The sequence below is a fragment of the Rhea pennata genome, chromosome Z (assembly GCF_028389875.1).
Source record: "Rhea pennata isolate bPtePen1 chromosome Z, bPtePen1.pri, whole genome shotgun sequence".
NCBI lineage: Eukaryota > Metazoa > Chordata > Aves > Rheiformes > Rheidae > Rhea > Rhea pennata.
Window position 1 is genome coordinate 47,182,633 of NC_084702.1, and position 21,457 is coordinate 47,204,089.

Below are 21,457 nucleotides of genomic sequence, written 5' to 3' on the forward strand. Positions count from 1 at the left end.
TGAGGTAAAAGACTAAGATTCAGTTTTTATTCTGCCCGGTTTGTAGCAAGGGTTTGAACTTCATCACTGACTGCAAAAATCCTTGGGCCTATTGAATTAGTCTTTATCTTTCTCTCTCTCGCTTTTTTCAATTCAAAGAGTAAAATTTTTGGCCACTCTGACATTCAGACATCAACTCGACAGCTTAATAATTGGACAGGTACGGATTTAACGGGGCCTGACCAAGTAGCAGTCTGGATTAGCACAGGCATAGGCAGCTTCAGAGGGTATCCACTTCTCCCCTCCAGCTCTTCCCACTCACCATTACCATCCATCCAAAACTTCCACAGGACCCTGGCATCATGCAGACAGGATGATTTTAGAAACATTCCCATTTTAGAATAGGAAAATTCTAGAAGTCCAAAACATTGCAGGATGAGAAAATATTTCCATCCAAGCTGCACTTGGAGGTTTTCCAAATGTAATAAATATCCAGACAAGGATCTAGTTCAGTGCAAATATGCAGAGTCATCTAAAAGAACCTGTTGACCCATTAAAATGCATCAATCACATTTCAGTTGAAACAATTGATCATTGTCTTCCACAGAAGTCCTAAATGCTTAGAGATGGTACCCTGACCGCTTCAACTGCATATAAATAAAACCAAACACATTGATAACTGATAATAAATTTTGTTATGGCCACCAGACATCTGTCCCAATACTAATATCTTATTAGAAGAATTGTCTGTTAGATAGCAGCTACCCATATATGGATCCATTTTTGTTTATGTGTAAATATAGCTACATAGCTTAGCTGATACGATTCTTTTTGTGATATTGCCCTATGCAATTTGAAGTTTTGAAATTATTAAAACCAACCAGTAATGATCTGGGGCAAGGATTTCGGATTAATTTCAGATATCATTCCTAGTGGACCAAATTAAACTTTTTGTGCTACACATATTTCTCAGTGAAGGATAGAAAGCAAGTAATTTTAAACCCTGTTGTACTAGCAACCTGCAGAAAAACATGAAAAATATTCAGTCTGGTCACCAGGAGATTGCAAGTGTTTCGGACATAAGTGTCTGATTGTCAAACTACTCTGAATACCCCATCACTGTGACTACAGACAAGGTTGTAATGTTCACCTGATGGCAAATAAAGGCTTCTTTACAAATCAGTCGTAAATCTGTATTACTAAGAATATGAATATTATTCAGTACTCGTATATTCAGTACACATATATACTCATATATTCAGTACTCATACTGTTTGCTTTGAAAGGGGAAAGGCTAGCTTCCAGCTGGTTGTCCATATGCCTTTCATTATACCTCTTAATGTGATTAGGATCAATTTTGTTTCTTTATGTCATCACCTTTAAACACCGAATCTGCGCTATTTTTTTTTCTTTTAAGAGCAAAGGTGTGGTTTTTGAAGATTTCAATCAGCATGCTCTGATTTTTCAGGAGCTGATGATCATCTTTCAGCTTTTGCATTGGAATGGTAGCCTTAAAGCCCTACGTGAAACGAAGTGCTCCCGGCAGGTAGGACACCACATCAAAAACTTGGCTGTGCGAGTGAGTGGTTAACTCCCTGGGGTTAAAATACTCAAAAGAATTTTTTTGAAGTTCTGAACAAATTTGGTCATCCTTTATTTTAAGCTATACTGGATATCAGACAAAGGTAAGTTTTGAAATAGACTTGTGTTTTCTGCACTTATCTCTTGCTATCATTGCAAGAGGCTTAGACTATTACTCAGTTCTATCTATCAAGAAACAAACAGAAAATTCACTTAAGAAAAACTGTAACTACAGCATTTTTGTCTTTGAATTTTGTGAAAACATTTGGAAATGTACTAGGCTGAACAATTTCAAGATATTTTTAACTTCTTAAATTAGGCTGTGTACTATATCACATTCTACAGATAATTTATGCATTGAGTCATTCAAAGGGAAGAAAATCACTTTCAGCATTTAAATTACTGCTTCTCTTTTCGAGAGAAGTCTTCTAAAGCAGAAGATACATTTAATTATAGTTTAACTTTTTAAACCTCTTACAAAGCAATTCAATATCTGATGGACATTTTATTCCCTTTCAACGGGCAGTATTTGAAAGACACACAGAATGTTATGGAAGCGTCGTGCTATAGTTTTTGCCCAGAGCACAGAATGGTTCTGAGATTTGAGCTGTTCAGTAAAATACAAAGCAAGGCAAAAAAAAAAAAAAAAAAAAAAAAAAAGTGTATGTTATTAACTTCCATGTCTTTCGTCCTTTTTCTGAATAATAGGAAGTAATTTCCTACTACTCCCAGTATTCCTTAGATGAAAGGATGAGAAGTCACATGGCCCTAGACTGGATTATGAAGGAGCAAGAATCTCCAGGAATTATTTCTCAAGAGCTGCAAGTGGCACTCAGAGAACTGGAGGAAGCCAGAAAAGCTGGGCAGGAGTTGAGGTTTTACAAAGAAAAGAAAGAAATATTGAGCTTAGCGCTGAGCCAGATCTATAGCGATCAAGTTACCTCTTCCTCACAGGATGATCAAATGAGCTTAGCCCTGCGTGGCTACCACTAACCTTGAAGATGATGTTTGACGTTGAATGATAACATGCATGCTCTTCTCTGTTGAAAAGACCACATGCATAAATTGGTAGCATTCTTTTCATTAGTTGTTTCAATTTCTGTATCTAGAAGCATTGGCATCTTTTTTAAAAAAAATCATTTTGATGGACAGAAACTCTACGGGTCAATGAAGTATTGATACTGTGCCATACATAAACAATAAAGGGAAACAAACTGCAGAAAACTTTCAAGGTACTCTGGAGACTACGGTGTTGTTCTGCACAAAAACTGTCTACATTTTCTTTGGCAAAGATACAAAAGCTATGATCAGAAACCTACAGACTGTTAGCAGTAAATGGTAAAAAGAATTCTAGTTTAGGCACTAGTTCCTGTTTACTCCCAAACTCCTTCACAGTACCTACACTCCTCCTGGCAGTGCTAGTAGGTGCCATGGTTGAAGTTCATTTAGTCTGTTTATTTAAGGGCAGGAACAATCTTCCAAGCAAAAAAGTTGCACTATACAACTAGTGCTTCAGATTTCACCTGTTGTAATCTCTGCTGAAGTCAAACAAGACATTGCAAAGTTGTAGGAGCATAAATTATTACAATTATTAGATTGACCATGTTCTGCCTAGTATGAGTAACAAATGCTGTGTGATAATAGTTTCGTTAAGACTTCGGAGAACTGCCACGCTCTGAATCTGCTGTCAAGTAAGATCTTTCTCCAGGAAAAGTTTCTCTTTTTCCTCCCTTTCAAAGAACAGTGGTTCACATGCACTGAAACAAATAGCTACTGCGCTTTAAGATCTTCCCTTCCCCCATGCTGTCAGTCCAATTCTTCTGCTAGAAGTTACCACCCTAGGAGCAGAGTCAGCAGTGCTTGTCTGCACTAGGCACACACACGTACTTGTCAGCCTGCTATTTTAGCTGCTGCTGAAGGCAAAAATGTGCTAAGCAGCCAGGCAATGAACATGGACACATTTCTTCCTGATTCTTCTGCTCTGCAGTAGTTTCTGCAAGAAGAATGGATACCTGGCAGAGCTGTAGTTTAAATCATCTCAGTGACCTCAGTAGTAACTCCTACCATCTTAAAATACATTTTAAACATTATGTATTTCAACATAAAAGAGATGGAGGAGGAGGAAGTGGGGACTGTTCATTTTAGTCTCTAGTACAAGTATGGACCAAGCTACGTCACTATTCCAAAATAAAAAATATATAGGAACTGGTCAGCAAAAATGATCCTCCTCCAAACTGTTCACACCACTGGTAATTGCAGCCCACCACTATGGGACGCAACCTCACCGCAGAAAGAAACAGCTGGCATCTCGTAAAGGTACCTGAGCTGCTCTCTGCTGAGGGATGTGTGATGCTCAGCCAGGGCTCATGCCCACCATAGAGGGAGCCAAATCACCCTTAAAGCCAGCCTACAGTAAGCACAGCAGCTGGTGAAAGGAGAGAAAGGAAAAAAAAAGGAAAAAAAAAAGGAAAAAAAAAAGAAAAAAAAAAAAGGACAGAAGGAGTGCACAGTTTGGAACTTTTGGAGGTTTATTTTGAAGGAGCTACTTCACTTGGGATAGAACAACATGTTCTTTAAGAGTTTAAGATTCTTTATTTATTTCAGCCCACTGAGGAAGAAGCCCAGCTTATTGGCAGGAACTAAAAACAGAACAAGTCCCAAGAACAGAAATTCACCTTAAAGAAACATTGGTATTTTGAGTGAAAAATAAGTATAAAGACAGTGGGATCTTGGTCTTTATACTAAAAAATAGAAACCTCTTAATTTTTTTTTTCTTCTTTTCAATGACTTATCAGAAGAGTATATGCAGCTAGCTGACTGTTCCTCAAAAAACACATCTTATTAACTCGAAGAGTAATTTTTTCCTAATTTTTAATACTTGGCCTGTATCATTGTAAAAATGCTCTTCATTCAGGATGTTTCAAATATGTAACAAGAAAGTGAAAATAATTTTTATACAGGACCAATAAGTTGTACATACTTCCCTGTGCATTTATACTGAGTAACTTAGGTAGGGGGATGATGATCATCAATGTGGTATCTAAAGTATTTGAAATAGCAGATTATAGACTACTAGAATAACTCGGATGCTTTGATTTTTTTTGTTTATCAGATGCAGAAATAAAACAGTCTTATCACAATGGACTGACTGATACTTATTTCAGCGTTCAAGCTTTACTTTTCCTACTAGCTACTTCAAATCAATGGACTTATACAGAAATCAAGACTTGAAAGCAGAGACAAATTAAAATAAGTAGAGGCCAAATCCTAGCTCTCCATGCATTCTTCAGGCTAATGGGAAGCTACCTTTAGCTGGATTCACCATTCGACTCAGTATTAACAAGGACTGTCCTTTTTCGCATCTCTCTTCTCTCCCTACTCCTCCTGTTTGTCTCCATCATATTTCTGTCTTATGTCCTGGCCCTGGTCAGTACTGACTACACTCAGACACCTAGCAGCACGTAGGCCTTTCTAAGCTACACACACTCCATGCTGTTCCCCCTATTGTAAGAGGTAACTTTGACAGTGATGCCATTCCAGTGAAATGCCTAATTGCTTTCTGATGGGAATTCCATATTGTACCTCTACGAGCCTACGCAGTGCCAGTACACAAACAGTCTATTGTTAGAGACTGAAACCCATTATTGCCTATCCTGAGCAGAGGTAGTGTCTGGTTACATCATTTTATCTCATCACTACATTTCAAGCTTTACTTTGATCTTGCACTCAGGACATACATAGTTGTCTGTAAGTTCTGGAACTAATTGACGTATGGAGAGACAGTCTATTGGACACCCTCCCAATATTTACATATCACAACACAGTGATCTGCCAGATGTTAGGAAAATATATAGTCATCTTACTGTGCAACCACATAGTTCTTCCAGTGGGACACTTAAGTAAATGATGCTTTAACATTTTACAGAATTCAATTCCTGCTCAAGGGAGCTGGGAAGTAAAATCTATTCTAGTATGTAATAAGAGGCCTACGAGATGTTGCCCTCTCTGCTCTTTTCCCTGAGCTCTTTAGCTACCCGAGGAAAGAACAATAAACATATCTTTCAGCTTTTTCCATTACAGAGGGATAAAGCTGTAGCAGGAGATTTAACTCCCTGAATAGAGTGAATTGCATGCAGTTAATTCAGAAGTGATGACAACAGTTGTTTGCTAAATAAATTGGTAGACAGAGAAAACAAGAACCCCTTGACCCCAGATGCTCACTTCTGTCAGAAGGCTTGTATCATTTACCTTGACAAAATTAGTAGGGAAGGTTCTGCCAGAATGTGTCCTCAGAGATGATATTTTACTAGCTGTTTGTGAAAACTCAAAGCTCTTTTGCCTTCACACTATTAAAGACAGGCTTAAGGAAGCTCTGCTTGGCCACATGAGCAACTTCATCCGAGGCATTGCTGTTCTTGCTTACATTAAAACTTGGATTTGCAGGATTCAAGACAAGTGACCCTAGGAAAAGAAAGAAAATCAGTGTAAATATAATTATTCAGAGTGAGATGAAGCAATTTGTTGCATCTTAAAGCTTAGCTATGTTTTCAGGATATCCTAGTCAGACCAATACTGACAGTAAACAGTAACTTCTGTAGCAGAACAAAAGATGGTTGAACTTCAGAACGTGTCAGACATGACCTTTGAAAACAAAGGTTCCAGAAAACAAACATCAGGCTTTTTCTGCCTCTGTTCAGATAGAAGTTCATTAGTGTCATCCACAAATTCTCCCTCTTTCTAACGGAAACACCCCACAAGATTGACCGATAATCTCATTACAGTGAAATCAAAACCGGAAAGAATCTGGTAACACACAATCACAAATCATGGAGCAGATGATATGTTCATTCTCCAAGTCCTTCTGCTTTTAGAATCATTTGTTTCTTTCTAGTCGTGGTATTTCCTAATTTAAAGGAATAGATAAATGGGGAAAGGTACATAACTCAAATATTTCTATCCTCTTTGTATGTACTTGCTGAATTAATCTTTAAATTATAGCTGAGCTTTAAAATGACATATTAAGTCAGATTTTTCCCTCTTGTGTCAAAAAAGTACCTTGGTTGCTAAATGCAAGACTTTGTCTTTTCTCTCTTTTGCACATACATTTTTAGCTTTGCCCTTAATGCATATGTATTAGTTCATTTGTGACTTCTCTACAGCTTTGCCAGCATGACACTTCTTGCAAGTCAAATGTATGAAAAAGCACATAGTAAATTATACCCTTAGATACATAATATAGATGCAAAAAACAGATTTTTTTTTCCTGTAAATGGGAGGGCATCTAGGTTGACAGTGTACTTGGGTATGATAGCTATAAAAACTTACTGTGCTGACTAAAAAATGCATGTATGTTAGATGAATGTTGCCAATACTACTGAAATGCCAACCCCAGAGATAAGAGTTCTGCATGTAAATCAAAAATACTTGGAATCATTGTTGCCATAATAGCAATACAGATACTAAAAATTAAAATTGTTACAAGATGTTGCATAACAGTGCACATGTTAGGATAAAGCAAAAAGGTATAAAGAAATAACAAATGAGTTAACTCCCACACTGTTGCAATTGTTCATACAATTGGGGAAAAAAAAAAGTAGCTATCCTCCTCAAGGACTAGGCATTCACTATGTAAAACAGGATATGATACATATCTGTATTACACATCTCTATCTATCTATATATACATATATCTACCTGTCTGCCTACTTTTACCTCTCTATGTAGTATGCAAAATATAGGGACATGCAAATGAAGAGTTTCACAAGTTTTTGATTCTCAGCTGAAATGTTGACAATACTGCATATGAAGCATGCAACTTGTCTAAAAATACTATAACTGCACTTTATAGTGCACCATAGGTCTCCTGAAGGACGCAAGTTTTCTACAAACGTAGTCACAGAAGAATGAGATTCCCCCCTGCAAACTTGAGAATACCCAGCCACCTTCCTCCACCTTCTGACAGTCTCCTTTGCAATTAGTTTTTTCCACCAATTGGTAAGAGAGGTGAAAAGATTTTTATTATTGCATTCACTTGCTAAACAATCAGCACAATTTCAGAATACTTGCCCTTTAACGCATGGCTTCATGTGCACTAAGATGAAATTCTTCTTAGAAATAAGCATCTCTGTGCAGATGCTTAACACAGAAAGAGCCCTCCAGAATGATCTCTATCACAATCTTTGGAACCTCCTGGCCTTTCTTAAAAAGTATTTTGTTCATGCCTTAATGGGAATTTGCTTTCTTTCTTTACATGTCTTTTACCTCAAGACCCAAAAGATGGAGAAAGCATAACTCCACTGTGCATCTATGCTCTTATTATGAATCAACCTGCAGAACAGATCATCACACTGTTACCTGCTTTGCTTCTGAATCATTTTTGAATATGGTACAGTTGAATCAGTAATGTCTGTGCCAAGTGATGCATATTTCAATATATCTAGCCAGAAATTTCAGAATAGCTCTCATCTCCTGAAAAAAAAAAAGGGGGGGGGGGGGCTTCCCTGCCAGCTGCCAGATGGTGACTGTGATGAGCTCCACAGCATAAGAAGAAAGCCTGTGAAACCTAAATATACAGAATACTGACTTAGCTCACTACAAAGTGAACACAGGAAATTCTTACAAACAGCATGCAAGAAAAATAAATGGTAAGTAGCAGGAAAAAATTAGCTTCATTCTTTCACGCTGATATTACCTATTGGAAGCATTATTCCAGTCATCCCTTGATGTTAAACTGAAATACTACTGATGTTAGTTTATTCTGCACAACAGAGAAAAATCTGTCTGCAGCAGAGAACCAAACAGGCACTTGCTGGCAAAAACTGTTACTGTAGGCATCACATAACATAATCCTGAAGTGGTCAGGTTCCATTTTCAAATGTGTTAAGTTCTGCCCTCATCTGCTGTACTGCTTTAGAAGGCGATCTGAATATAATATGCGCCACTAAGCATCTAACAATTTCTACAAACTTGAACTGCTCATAGAGAAGAAACTGAGTTCTGCAAAAGATTCCAGTAGCTAGGACTCCTTTGGGTTGTGGAAAATGGAAATTGCAGTACACATTAATGCTTCAACTGCTCCTTTCAGAAGCGGACAGTCTAAACTTTAGGCTACTAGTTGTGACTAGACAAAACAAGAGAACTTTCAGACAACATCTTACATCTGAATCACCTCAATTTCCCAAGAGAATTTGAATCCAGATTGAAATTTGCATTGCAAGTGTATGGAGGCAGAGCGGTGAATCCTCAGTTTTCACAGAATACAGGCTGGAAGAGATCTGGAGAGGACATCTAAATTCTGCCCCTAGACAAACTGAACTGTGTGTTAAGTATCCTGACAGATTTTACAGCTTTCTAGACAATATATACCTAGATACCCTGTTCTCTTTCCCAACATCTCAATTTAACCCAACTTTTTTGCAATTTCAGTCTGTTATTTCTCACCCTAGCAGATGTATAGGAGAGTTATTCCCTTCTTTTAGCTTATTATAAAAGTGTTATCATATCTCCCAAACTTATTTCTCACTAGATGTCACAAAATCTGTTCCTTCATTCTTTCTTTGTAAGACTCTGATTGTTCTTGTTACTTCAGGGAAGACACAGGCTAAGTCAGTGTGGCAGCACAAACTGCACAGAGTACTTTGACCGAAGCCTTTCCAGTTCCAGTCCAGTACACAGCAGGACAGTTATTTTCTGCATCGAACCCACAACACTTCACACATCCCAGCTTGAGGCTTGTTGGACAGAACTTGCACCAGTATGATGTTCTTTACTTTTATTCAATTTGAGATCCACCGGCTGCACTGAATTACTGCCTCTAAATAGCATGCAGTGGCCATAAACCCCTATTTTTAACATCTCTACAGACAGCTGGGAGAGGAAAAAGAGGAAAGAAATCATATTCTGTAATAAAGATGCATTTCCCCCACAGTATGCATTATGAATTATTTCCTAAGTCAATACTATTCATTGCCCTTCCCAAACAAAAAAACTACATTAACTGATGAATTAAGTACAATGGACAAATTTTATTTCACTTGATATAACTGCAATGCACTATGCACTAAAGGTATGTGCACAGGACCTTTACTGTTATTACACGCTCATTTTATTAGTAGTGTGGCATGATTTGTACATGATCACACAGGAAGATTAAAATACCTATAAAAACAGAATGTAGACCTCCCAGCTGCAACTGTCGCATTTCAAAGTCCTCCAGACTTGCAGAATGTAGGTAGTTCTAACTATCTTAATGTTTCCGAGTAATAATAAAAAAAAAAGTTACTTATTTGAAAAGCCTGGCTTATTCAGCTGTATTTGCTATACATCTTTATTCATATTCTGTTTCACTGTAAGGCTTTGGAGAAGCTATCCAGAACCTCCGCTGTCACATAATTGTGAAGTCTGGCCTTAGAGAAAACAGATGCTCAGTCCAAAACAACACCAAATAACTGTCTGCAATAACCAGCTTGTCAAGCCTAAATGTTAATGGCACCAACACAGCTGTGCAGTATTTTCTCCACTTCTCTCCCAACTCCTCAGTAGGGGACACTATAATTATATCACATGCTAACCTAGATATAAAATAGCCATTAAGATGTAGCAGGGAAACATGATACAAGCACATACTGCATTGCATAAAATCTGTGGCACAAAATTCACCATTGTAAATTTTAACAAAGGAAAGTCAAAAGCTAAAGAGAAACTGTTCAGAGTTAGTCAGATGTTATTGATCCATTCATTTTGTTCTGTTGCTTTATCAAAAAAAAAAAAAAAAAAAAAAAAGCCCCCCAACTAGTACTTAACCAAATGAATTGGGCCTCTTTACTCTCATCAGGGATGCCTTGACAAACTCACTCTAGTACTGCGGCTGAGACATGCAGTACAGCTGGATTTTAAGTGTCATCACAGGGGTAGTACTTACAGCAAAAACTCTGCTTTAAACCTGTTAACAACAAAAGAGATAAGACAGCAACCATTACATCTTCCTTCTTTTTTTCACTCTAATATTATAAAAGATTAAGTTTCAGGAGAACTGTAAAATATGATTAAGTGCTGAAAGTTAGAAGAGAACCTCCCCAAATCTGAATCAAAATTACTGCAGATGTGACAGAATAAATCCAAAAGTCTACAAAGTCCGGCAATTTTATTAGACAAATACAATACCTAAATATTTTTATTTTTCCCATACACAATTACTGTGTGAAGGCTGCTTTGTTCACACAAAATACTTTAGGATAGTCTCCTTCAGTTGGCATTGATTCTGCACTTTGAATATACAGGATTTAACCTATGTTTCTCAGTTATAAACATAAATGATCTAATAATAATATTTTACACCTCAGGCCACAATCATTAGTGAGAATTCTTTTTAAGAAGTGCCTATAAATGTTTATGCGGGACACACACAATTCTAACTGCATGAACACACACCACAGATGCTGTGTTGTTTCCACTTGCCTACTAGAGAGTACAGAAGTATATGATTCATACTTTTAACTGCAAAAACTGCACATGTATTGGTTAGATGCACTTTTTCAAATTAAGCAGCTCAAAAAGATCTCACAGTTTGATGGTTCTTCCACACCAGAACTGGTTTAAGAAAAAAACATATATATATATATGGATGAGGAACTGCTAACAGTATGGGGTGAAAAAAAAACTAAACCAAGTGACTTGTAAGACAAATCTGTAGATAATATTATGTAAAGAAGGTAACCTAGGTGTTTGGTCATTGCTTTTGCATTACACTAGTTTTGTGTTGGACAAGTCGGGTACTATCAATTTAGAAGTTTTATTGCTTCAAAGCTTGTGGACTGTAAACCCAGTATTTTTTCCCAAAGCAGAATACTATCACCACACAGACTGAAATCCTGCAATCTGCATTCCACTGAAATGCTATATAATTCATGCAGTGATTAGAAGGGCATGAATAGTTTCAGGCAATCATATACTGATAATATTTCTGTCTGTACCTGATGATGAAGCAGGTCCTAGAACATCACAGGAGGATACACCATCAAATGAGCCATACGGTCTTTCTTGTAGCACTCAAAACAAAATAAGGAGGAGAATCGTGTCCTTTTCTGCATCGTTATCCTAAAACAAGCATTATTAAATACCAACATTGAACCATGACACCTTTTATTGTGTAGGTCTATGATTCATAAATCATGAGCTTTTCCCATGATTTTTTCCCCTTAGATAATTAGAAATTTTCCAACAATGTGTTTTCCCCTTCAGAAAATGTCAATTCATCCACAGCATCTTTCTTTCCACACACACTCTGCAATGTAAGGGCTCAAAGTCTGTCCAGTTTCCTGCTGCCATAGACCCATCACCTAAATCACCTTTTAATTGGTGTAAGGGGAATGGCAATGGGTCCTCCAAACTCCCTAGCCCAGCTGGCTGCAGGGGGGCAGCCTGCTGACTCCCCATCCCTGATCAGCAAGGGAAGAGCCCAGGAAGCCCTCATACCTGCAGCTTCCCTGCAGTAAACCAGAGCTCCTGGGAGAGAACTCTGGAGGCTGCTGTTCTGGAACTGGCCTGCCACCCGGGCTCCACCAGCAGGGACACCACTCCAAAGGGCTGCTCCAGAGTGGAGGACTCCCATGCATCTCTGCCTGCAAATCCAGAAGACATATGTAGATACAGTTTCCAAAATGACATCACACAAGATAAAAATTTGTTATCAACTAGCTTTCCCTTAAATACAAATACCATATGCAACTTTCTTTGAAAAACAGAGTTTATAAGCATTTTGCATTCATCACTGGTGGGGGTGGGGAGATGACACACAACTATTTAAGGTACATCATCTTGCTCCATGTCTCTATTCATCATTTTCCACACAGCTCCAAAATTTCAAAGCCACTGGCACTGACTCCATGATTCACACTCCCAGGCCTGTTTCCCAGGCCTTCTCTTCTCTGCTACCTCTTCTCTAAGATATAAAGATTTGCTTATTTACTTGTGTACACCATGGATAGATTATGTTTAACAGTTACATGTGTTCATGCAAGTAAGGGAAAGCACAGTACTGTGCACTACTGTTAAGAATCCTGAATTAAGTTTCATTCATTTCTATTCTGTCACATTACAGAAGATAAAGATCAGATAAACATCTGATTAAAGGTCTGATAAAGATCACAAAGGTAAGGTAAGCAAGGAATCACAAGAGCTCTGTCAAGGAAGACTACACCTTTGAAGACCTTCCAATTCTCTAATTAGAAATTTAATCTCATCTTTATTGCCATCTTTGATGTTTTTTTAAGCATATCATATGCCATTTTATCTTCCAATAGTGCTGTGCTTTAAAGAATTGAGAATATACAGACAACTCATCTGGAGAAAGTTGTATGATACATGTAAGGAATAAATAACAGCTGTAAAGGAAAACCCAATCATGTTTATCCATGAAGTCAGTGCATTAAGATTTCTTCATTTTTTTTCTAGTTCTTCCAAAAAACTGGGCAGCAGTCTTCTAGCTTCTCAAATGCTTCGTGGAACAGCACTGTATTAATGCCAGACCAGCTTTGTGCAACAGCTCCTTTTATACATAAGCCTATATATGATATATGTCAGGAAAAGGATTATATTTGATGTTTCACTCCTCTAACACAATTTTCCCCCACTGTATTTGGTTAAGCAGTTTTAGATATTCTCTTCATTTCTTAAGCTCTCAGCTTCAAGAATAATTTGTGGGCCTTTTCAACAAGCAAAGCAACATAGTTATAATATTACTATTAGAGTAAAAATGGAGAGTTTTTTTGCCCAGAGACAGCCAGAAACATGGAAGAAGTTCTTACTGCAATAACGTAGTGAAATGAAGAAGAGGAGGAAGCTTACCCTGCCTTACAGTGAACCCAAAACGTGGTTCTCTAAAAGTACAACCAGATCTGTATTAATTTGTTTTATAAATAGATATGTGTACAGGTCAAAAAATGAGTAAAAAATTATGCTGAAGCAGTTCTCAATAAGCTTTGGAGTCCTTCACAACTGACAATGAACTCTAGCTATCGAAGTCATCATTTATGCTGCATCATCATGCTGCAAAAGTGAGAACTAGCGCAAAAACAGCTGCCTTGCAGAACCAAACTTCTAACAGTTTGCAAGATTCATCACTAGAAATAGTACCAAGAAGTTCTCCTGAGCATTACTGGCTGACTGACCTATGAGGAATTTGTAACGCAAATAGATGTCTAGTTTACAAGATTCAAGGGAATGATCACCCTGGGCATTCTGGCCTTGGAAGACTATTTGCAGCCACCATTCCTGGCATCAGAAGATCAAGAGTGGATCAAAGAGGAGAAGACTTTACCACAGAACCATTATACTTAGTTTGATTCTTGTACAATTGTTATTTATTTATCAAAGCTGAAGCCCTTACGTTGCCACAAATACTGGTAGGCTGTAGGCAAATTTTTCTCCTAATGATAGCATGGTCAAGGCTTGTCCATGTCAGTATTTTCTTACAGACCTTATAAAAGCTTCCACATCTACAGTTTCCAAATGCACGTGGATGTGCTCTCTTGTGCAAGCACTGCACGAGGATTTAGCTACACATAAACTAATTCTTAGCCATAGTCAGTCCTTAAAATAGTAAGCACAACGGCTGTGGGAGGACTGGGCAAACATGAGAGTATCAGTAACACAAACCAAAGATGATGCAAATTTTCCACAGCTTTTTACTCTGGCTTCTGATAGAGATTCATTTACTAATAGAACAGTAGGCCACATCTGTTTGTTTATACCAAAAACATTAACACTCATCCCTGTAGACATTATAGAAACAAGCAATGTTATATTTTAAAATTGCAATAAGAAAAACATTTAATTTAGATGAAGCTAAGACAGAAATATTGCAACCATAACCTCATGCCCTCTGCAATTATTTCATGACAAAACGTAGATTGGGTTTTAAAATATTTACCGCAGTGAATACTCCCCCCGACAAGGGACAGGACCATTTTAGTTTATGTTTTTTTAGGTTTAGCAACATCAGTTCAGTTCTGTTCTCAAATACTTTCTGCATTAAAGCTTTTGCTAAAAGACAGTAGCAGCAACAACAGGCAAGAAAAACATTATGAGTATTCAGCCTTTCCTTTCCTACTGCCCCCAAATGACTGAAAGTCCACAGCACAGCTGTCTGCTTATGCCAGAACTTTCCCCCATCTCTGGCTGGCTGCAAAGTGACAACTTTGTTTCTCACAGCGTTCCCTGCTGTGGATAGCCTTGGGCACAGGTTGAGGTACGTCCAAAATAACACTCTTATCTCTGCTGTCATCCTCTTACAGTTGACCTGTTAGGAAAACGTATTCCTTAGAAATAATTCAGAAGTTGACAGACAAGCTAGATGGTGAACTGAGGACTCTCAGGAGCCCAGATTTCTGGGGTTTTATGTACTCTACAAATGAGAAAAGTACCAAGCCACATCTATAAATCATGCATGGTAATAAAAAGTTCTGTGAGTGGTTGAACTTCAGGCATGATTTGATTGTGGGCTTCATTCCCAATAGCTTCTTTCATGTGGAATAAGATATATTTCACATAAAATTTACTCAAAAAGTCCTCAGAAATAACTGCTTGAGATGTTTAGGAAAGTGGTAACAACTGTAGAGACTTTTTCATGAAGGGCACAGTATGGCATGGCTTCTGTCAGCTTGGTACAAAACTCATTTTCTGGACATCACCTGCCATACACATGAGCATAATAGGACCATGAAGAATGTTCTCTATGGTGTGAATATGGATTTATTTTTCTTGAACCCTCCATTTCAACAGAGCCAGTACCTTCACCCGAAAGGACTTTCAAGTATCTGGCAAGTTAAAAGCACTTGTAATTAGCCCATTTTTCTCTTTTACTGAGAATATGACAGAGCGTTAACTCTGTGGCATTTGCAGCTGAACAGTGACTTCTCATTAGAAACGGCTATAAATACAGAGGAGGCCAGAAAAGCCACTTTCATGATGGAACATCAGTTGGTCCACCTCACAGCACCGTATTATGATCCCTAAGTGGCCAACAAAAACAAAGACAAGCAAACAAAAACCATTTGTTTTAAAACAATATCCTCTCCTGCAGAAAAAGGAGAAAGTATGTGAGTCTCTGTGTCTGTGTTTGTGTCTGTATGTGTGTATATATTTTTTTCCTCTAAAGGACCCTGTCAACAAAATCTGTATCAGAATTACTCCCAGGATAAAAAACATCACATGCCAGAGCAGAGGCATATTTACACCATGTCTGTCAATGATAAGGCATTAGTTCCTTTGATTATTTCACATTTTATTTATTTTTATATTGTACACAAAGACAAACAGCCTTGTCCCAGATATAAATGCTGCAACTTAAGACCCAAATGGATACAAGCAAATATTATCACACTTGGACTTAACGCCTGTACTTGCAATACTCAGAGGGCCTTGCACACACTGGGCTATGCTTGACACACACTCAGAGAAATTACAGATAATAGAAAAGGAAGTCTCTTCAATCATATTGCCTTACTCACCTGCTAATGCAAGCCTTTTCCACCAAAAATGCCAAAGATAAAGTATAAATACTATTTGTGCATGTATAAGCTATTTTTCAGTGGCAAGATACACTTTTAGGTCCAAAGTACATTTCTCTACTGAATTAAAAATAAATATAGGCTGAGTTTACAAAAGAGAGAACAGACACAAGAAAAACAGTGCAACCTGCCCTGAGAACAAAAAAGGCAACACTCTTATCTCTTCAGGTCCTGAAGCATTTCTCTTAAAACCTCTATAACACATTTTTCCCAGTGATACAAGATGTTTACATCTGAAATGATATCTGAGAGTTACACCATTGATAAAATCTTTCCCACATCACTTACAGTTTAAGATTTGAGAGACCATATCCTTTAAAAAATAAGATAATTAAACAAACACAAATATCAGAAAATAGTCTCCACTCCAGTGGGCATATAACAATAGTATGATTTTAGTATATATTAGGTTCAAGGATATTATTCAACATATATTGCACAAACTCATGCCATATTTGGCAAAATTGTTTTAAAAATTCCTTGGTCATGAAAACTGTAACCAATGTGTATTAACTACTGACATATTTATAAGAATATTCATTTATAATTATAAAGTAATATTATTTGCTTAGCTAACTTTTCTGCTAAAATTATCTGTTTAACATGACTACTTAACAAGAAACATGAACTGCACTGAACCATCAGTTGCTTTCCTACTTCTTTGTGAATACATCAAATAACCTTATTATATTGGAAGTGGTTTGGGGGTTTTTTTTTGGTTTTGTTTTTTTTTTTTTGGTTTTTTTTGTTTTGTTTTGTTTTTTGAAAGCCTTTTATACAGAATCTTTTTCCCTTGGTCACAAAGAAAGCTCAAGTAGTCACTTCACAGCACATGTCTCTTAGTTTCCCAGTTACATTTATTTAGGGAAACAAATGACTTCTGGCACATTGCTCCAGGCACAGAGAACTTTGGGGCTTGGAGCTTCCAAGGCTGGCAGAATGGGAGCGGATGATCACTGCGTTGCGCTGGAGTTCTTCAAAAATCTGCAGAGGTGGTTAACAGACTATGAATCCCAGTGACGCTTTCTACCATAGGCAGTTGGCCAAAATTTGGGGTCTTGCAGGTTGTTCTCATTAAGAGACAGATACAATGGAGTCAGCATTTCTTCAGTACCATTTTGGTTCTTCACAATGAACCTCCAAAGGCCTGAACACAGCAAGGATTCAACACACCAGGAAACACCAGGGATTTTTGCTTATAGTTCCTAAACCTTTTTCTACCGTTATTTCCATTCAAAATTCTTTCTTTCTTCAACTCTTTCTGGAATGGGCCTATAAGCATACACCTCTGGATATTCTCAGTTCCCTTGTTGCTTCCTGATGCTTCAGTTCCTCTTTGAGGCCCAGAGGGACGGCAGCATACCCAAACCCTCAACTCTTATCTGCAAAGCAAACTAATGGCAGTTGTCCTTCACAGTGAGCAGTAGATTTCTCAAACCCCTTGCCAAAGAAGCCTGTGAGCGTACAGCTTCTCAGAGGAGCTTACATACATTCAAGGGGAGACAGTATCACAAGGGAGAGCCAGGTGAGATGATTAAATAGATGAGCTACACCAAGACCATGCAGTCCCCTGAGCTGAAAACACAGAGGCTAGAACAGCACTTCAGTGGGCAAGTATCATAATACATTTGCCCTGTTCTTACTCTTCTCCCGACACGCAGTTGTGGCCACTGCTGCAGACATGATACTGGGCTAGTAACGTCATCATGGACCAGTACAAACACATTTTATGCTCCCTAGGCCCCATACACTCCCCAAACACATAAGAGGTAATAGTTTTTTCATGCTATCAGCTATAGGGAAGAATTTAATTGTCTCCATTTAAGCTTCAGTAGAAGATGGTTACCACATGTGAGAACTTCAAGGAGAGGTCTAAGTTAGACATTAGCAAAAACTTCCCAGTATTAAGGTAGTTGAGTACTAGAACAGACTGCTGGAGGAAAAGAAGGAGAGAGTAGGGAGTGATTAGTATCTGGTAGTTTTAAGATTAAAATGTGAAAAATTAATTTCTGTCAGAAATAGTTTTAAGTGTAGTCAGAGTCATAGCCAAGTTAGCACAAAAATGAACGCAAACAGAACCTTCAAGAATTGTTTTCTTCTGGACACTGCAGCTTCTGACATGTGCCACCCACGAAAAGGGGCAGCTAGTAGCTGTTCTGGTAGCTACTAGGAGGAGCCTGCAAGTAGGTGGAAGAAGGATGTGTCATGAGGTATCTGAGCCCCAAAATGTCTCACAGATGCCCCTGGCTATAGTTAATATTACCCTGGGCAGGGATAATAGGAATGACTAAGAACCTATTCAATCTCTTGCAGACCTATTTCCTAGGACTTAAATATTGAAAAAAAGGTATAACATCTGAAAGGATGAATTACAGGCAGGCAGATGAGGTGAGGGAAAAAACATCAAAGACATACACAAGCAGCATGTAAGATGGCAGAATTAAAAGTCAGTACAACAGAAGGGACTGAGAACAAACGAATGGAGCACACAGCGTGACAGACCACACAGTAGCCAGGCAGCAAGAATTATTAGGTGATAAGAGATGTAAATCCACTGCAGTTGGATCAGCAGGCCCTCCTGAGTAACATGGCAAGATGAAGCAGAAAGAAGTTAGGGAGAAAGCAGTACTGCCTAGTTTGTGGCTTGAAGATGTTCACCTTCTCTCTGGGGTTACCTATGACATTGCAACAGCTCTGCAGCTGCATTCACAGCTAATGCAGTGATTTTTAAAACACTTGAGAACATTCATAGGCTCAGTACACAAGAGCTGTCATCCCAAACAAGCAAGAACTGTACCTGCCGGACACAGGAGAGGGAGAGGGAATAATAGTCACATAGTAATCCTTTTTGTTCCTTTAATAAAAGGGTGAAAATGCAAAGTAAAGACCCAGAGTGGATCCAATAAAAAGAGATGCAATACATATAGCCCTTCTCACGACTTGCAGTGATATTTCTGTATTTTCAACTGAGGAGAATGAGAGAAAAAAATGAAAGCAAAAAAAAAAAAAAAAAAAGAAAAGAAAAAAGAAAAGAAAGAAAGAAAAAAGAAAACAATCAACCACCCCACTAGCACTAGAACTATAGTTTTTGCTATTCTGTTGTTGCACCCAGCCATCACAGCACAGCTTTACAGGATGGCGGCATGTGATGCTTCATTAACAAAAGCCTAACCACAAGTAGGCAAAAATCCCTTTCTACAGCTCACTTTGTCATTGATTACAGATAAACACATCTCATAAAAAGGTCAGATTAACACTGGGGGATGGGGGAAGCAAAAAACAGAAATGAAACAGGCTGCTCCTTACCAGAGATGTGAAATACAATGTAATCAAAAGCAGCTGTTATTTGGCTGGGTGTACTACTAGCTCCAATGCAGTTTTCCCCTGGCATTGCTGGGAGCTGGTTTGGCTGCCTCTGCACAGCTCTGGAAGCCATCACCTTCACACCAGAGGGGAAAAAAGAAAAGAAAAGAAAAGAAAAAAAAAAAAAAACCCCACCAAACTCAAGCAAGGGCTTGCTTGCTGCTTCTACACTCTGTGCCAGACAATAAAATCAGCACAGCCCTGCCTGACGAGCAATTGCCAGTGCAAGAATGTACACACACACACACTCTCCTTCTGTAACTTGCTTGCAATTCATTTTAAATATATTCTCTCACATACTTGTGAGCAGTGGCCATCACAGCAGATGGCCTCCTAGCTCAATGATTTCAGCTGAAACACTTACATGCACCAGGGTGCTCGACGTAGTTGCCTCCCCTCTCATTTTTCAGGGGCTGCAGCGCAAGAACATCGCTCCATGCCCTCTCCCCTTCTGTTTGGGCTGGTTTACAGGGCTGACCTGTGAGAAAGACCTGTCTCGAGCTGCAAGTCAGGGATACTACAGGAACTGCCAGCTATTTTCAGATTGTCTACCATCCTCATTTGTAAGGTTAGAAACTAAAAGATAGAAGAATAAATAACAAGGAATGTTTTATTTCTTTTAAACTGAGTCTTTAAGCACCATCACAGTCCTTGCTGAACAAACTAAAAGTAACAAAAGCACTCTCTACTCAATACTGGCTTGCAAATATTTATCATGAGACACTACACACAGCTGGTACTTAGAGTAGCAGAGCAGAGATTACCAACATTTTCTACCTGAAATTTTGACAAAGACTTTCTAAACGTTACATAAACTTTCACTGGTGAAAGAGCACTTTATTACCCACAATTTAACAAGGGATCCTCTAAATATACATATATATATATATATATATATATATATATATATATATTTTCTTCCTCAGGAGGGTACAACATCATGGTAATGAAATCCTGCCTTCTTTCATCCACCAATACACACTTCACCATCCACTCAATCTTATATTCCTCTCCTCCCTCTCTCCCCCCTGACTTCCTAAGCATTACATAGAAGGTTCTCTTGCTTAGCAGTTGACCTTAGACAGCAGACACAGGCAGGCTTACTGCAGATTTCGGTGGTATCAGCACTGTTACACGTGTGAAAAACAGGTTCCAGTGGCAAGAACTAAACATGGAGCTATCTTGCACAAAAGTATATGGAAGGAAAAGCAGCAAGAGGGTCCATTTGCACTATGTGCTGTTTCACAGGAAAACATGTCTTTGTTCACTAGTGGTGAGTTTGCCTTCATGTGAACAAGAACAAACTGTGTAACTTTTGAGAAATTTATGGATTTGATGTTTTTAACCAGGAGATAGTTTTGATCTTATCACTGGACTGTTCTCCTGCCCATGTTTAGTCTATGAGCAAGTTGCTAACCTATTACAAGATTTAATTACTTTTCCCTCCGGCAGGGTAAAGTCTACACAGACCCTCCTCAGATACTGAATCTTACATTTTGCATAAAATGTATCTTAAAAGTCAAACCTCACACAATTGCACAGATTGGTCAATGTATGCAACTTATTACCAGCTTCTGATGAAGGTGAGACACAGAAGTAATCAACCCCACTAAGGTCCCAATGAGCTTAGAGGAGCTGATCCCTAGGCTGCTCTGTATTCTATATTCTTTCAGAGAAGGAGCTGGGAGTGCTGGTGGATGACAAGTTGACCATGCGCCAGTAATGTGCCCTTATGGCCAAGAAGGCCAATGGTATCCTGGGGTGCATTAGGAACACTGTTGCCGGCAGGTCGAGGGAGGTGATCCTGCCCCTCTACTCAGCCCTGCTGAGGCCTCATCTCAAGTACTGTGTCCAGTTCTGGGCTCCCCAGGACAAGAGAGACATGGAGCTACTGGGGAAGAGTCCAGTGTAGGGCTACAAAGATGATCAGAGGGCTGGAGCACCTGCCCTACGAAGAACGGCTGAGA

At 38.5% G+C, this 21,457-nt stretch overlaps 1 protein-coding gene and 1 long non-coding RNA gene across 2 annotated transcripts in view; one reads left to right on the forward strand and one right to left on the reverse strand.

Moving 5' to 3' along the window:
* LIX1 (limb and CNS expressed 1) overlaps positions 1-2,553 on the forward strand; it is a 35,145-nt gene extending 32,592 nt beyond the window's left edge. The window contains exons 5-6 of the mRNA XM_062600301.1: positions 1,448-1,525; positions 2,269-2,553. Coding sequence (XP_062456285.1) covers positions 1,448-1,525; positions 2,269-2,553 — 363 coding nt within the window. The remainder of the gene's footprint in view (positions 1-1,447; positions 1,526-2,268) is intronic.
* The window catches only part of LOC134153838 (uncharacterized), a 48,611-nt gene extending 28,669 nt beyond the window's left edge, over positions 1-19,942 (reverse strand). The window contains exons 1-5 of the long non-coding RNA XR_009961239.1: positions 19,855-19,942; positions 12,034-12,179; positions 11,532-11,655; positions 10,481-10,501; positions 5,809-6,021 (exon numbers count right to left, since the gene is read on the reverse strand). This is a non-coding gene — a long non-coding RNA (uncharacterized LOC134153838). The remainder of the gene's footprint in view (positions 1-5,808; positions 6,022-10,480; positions 10,502-11,531; positions 11,656-12,033; positions 12,180-19,854) is intronic.
* Positions 19,943-21,457: the final 1,515 nt, after the last annotated feature.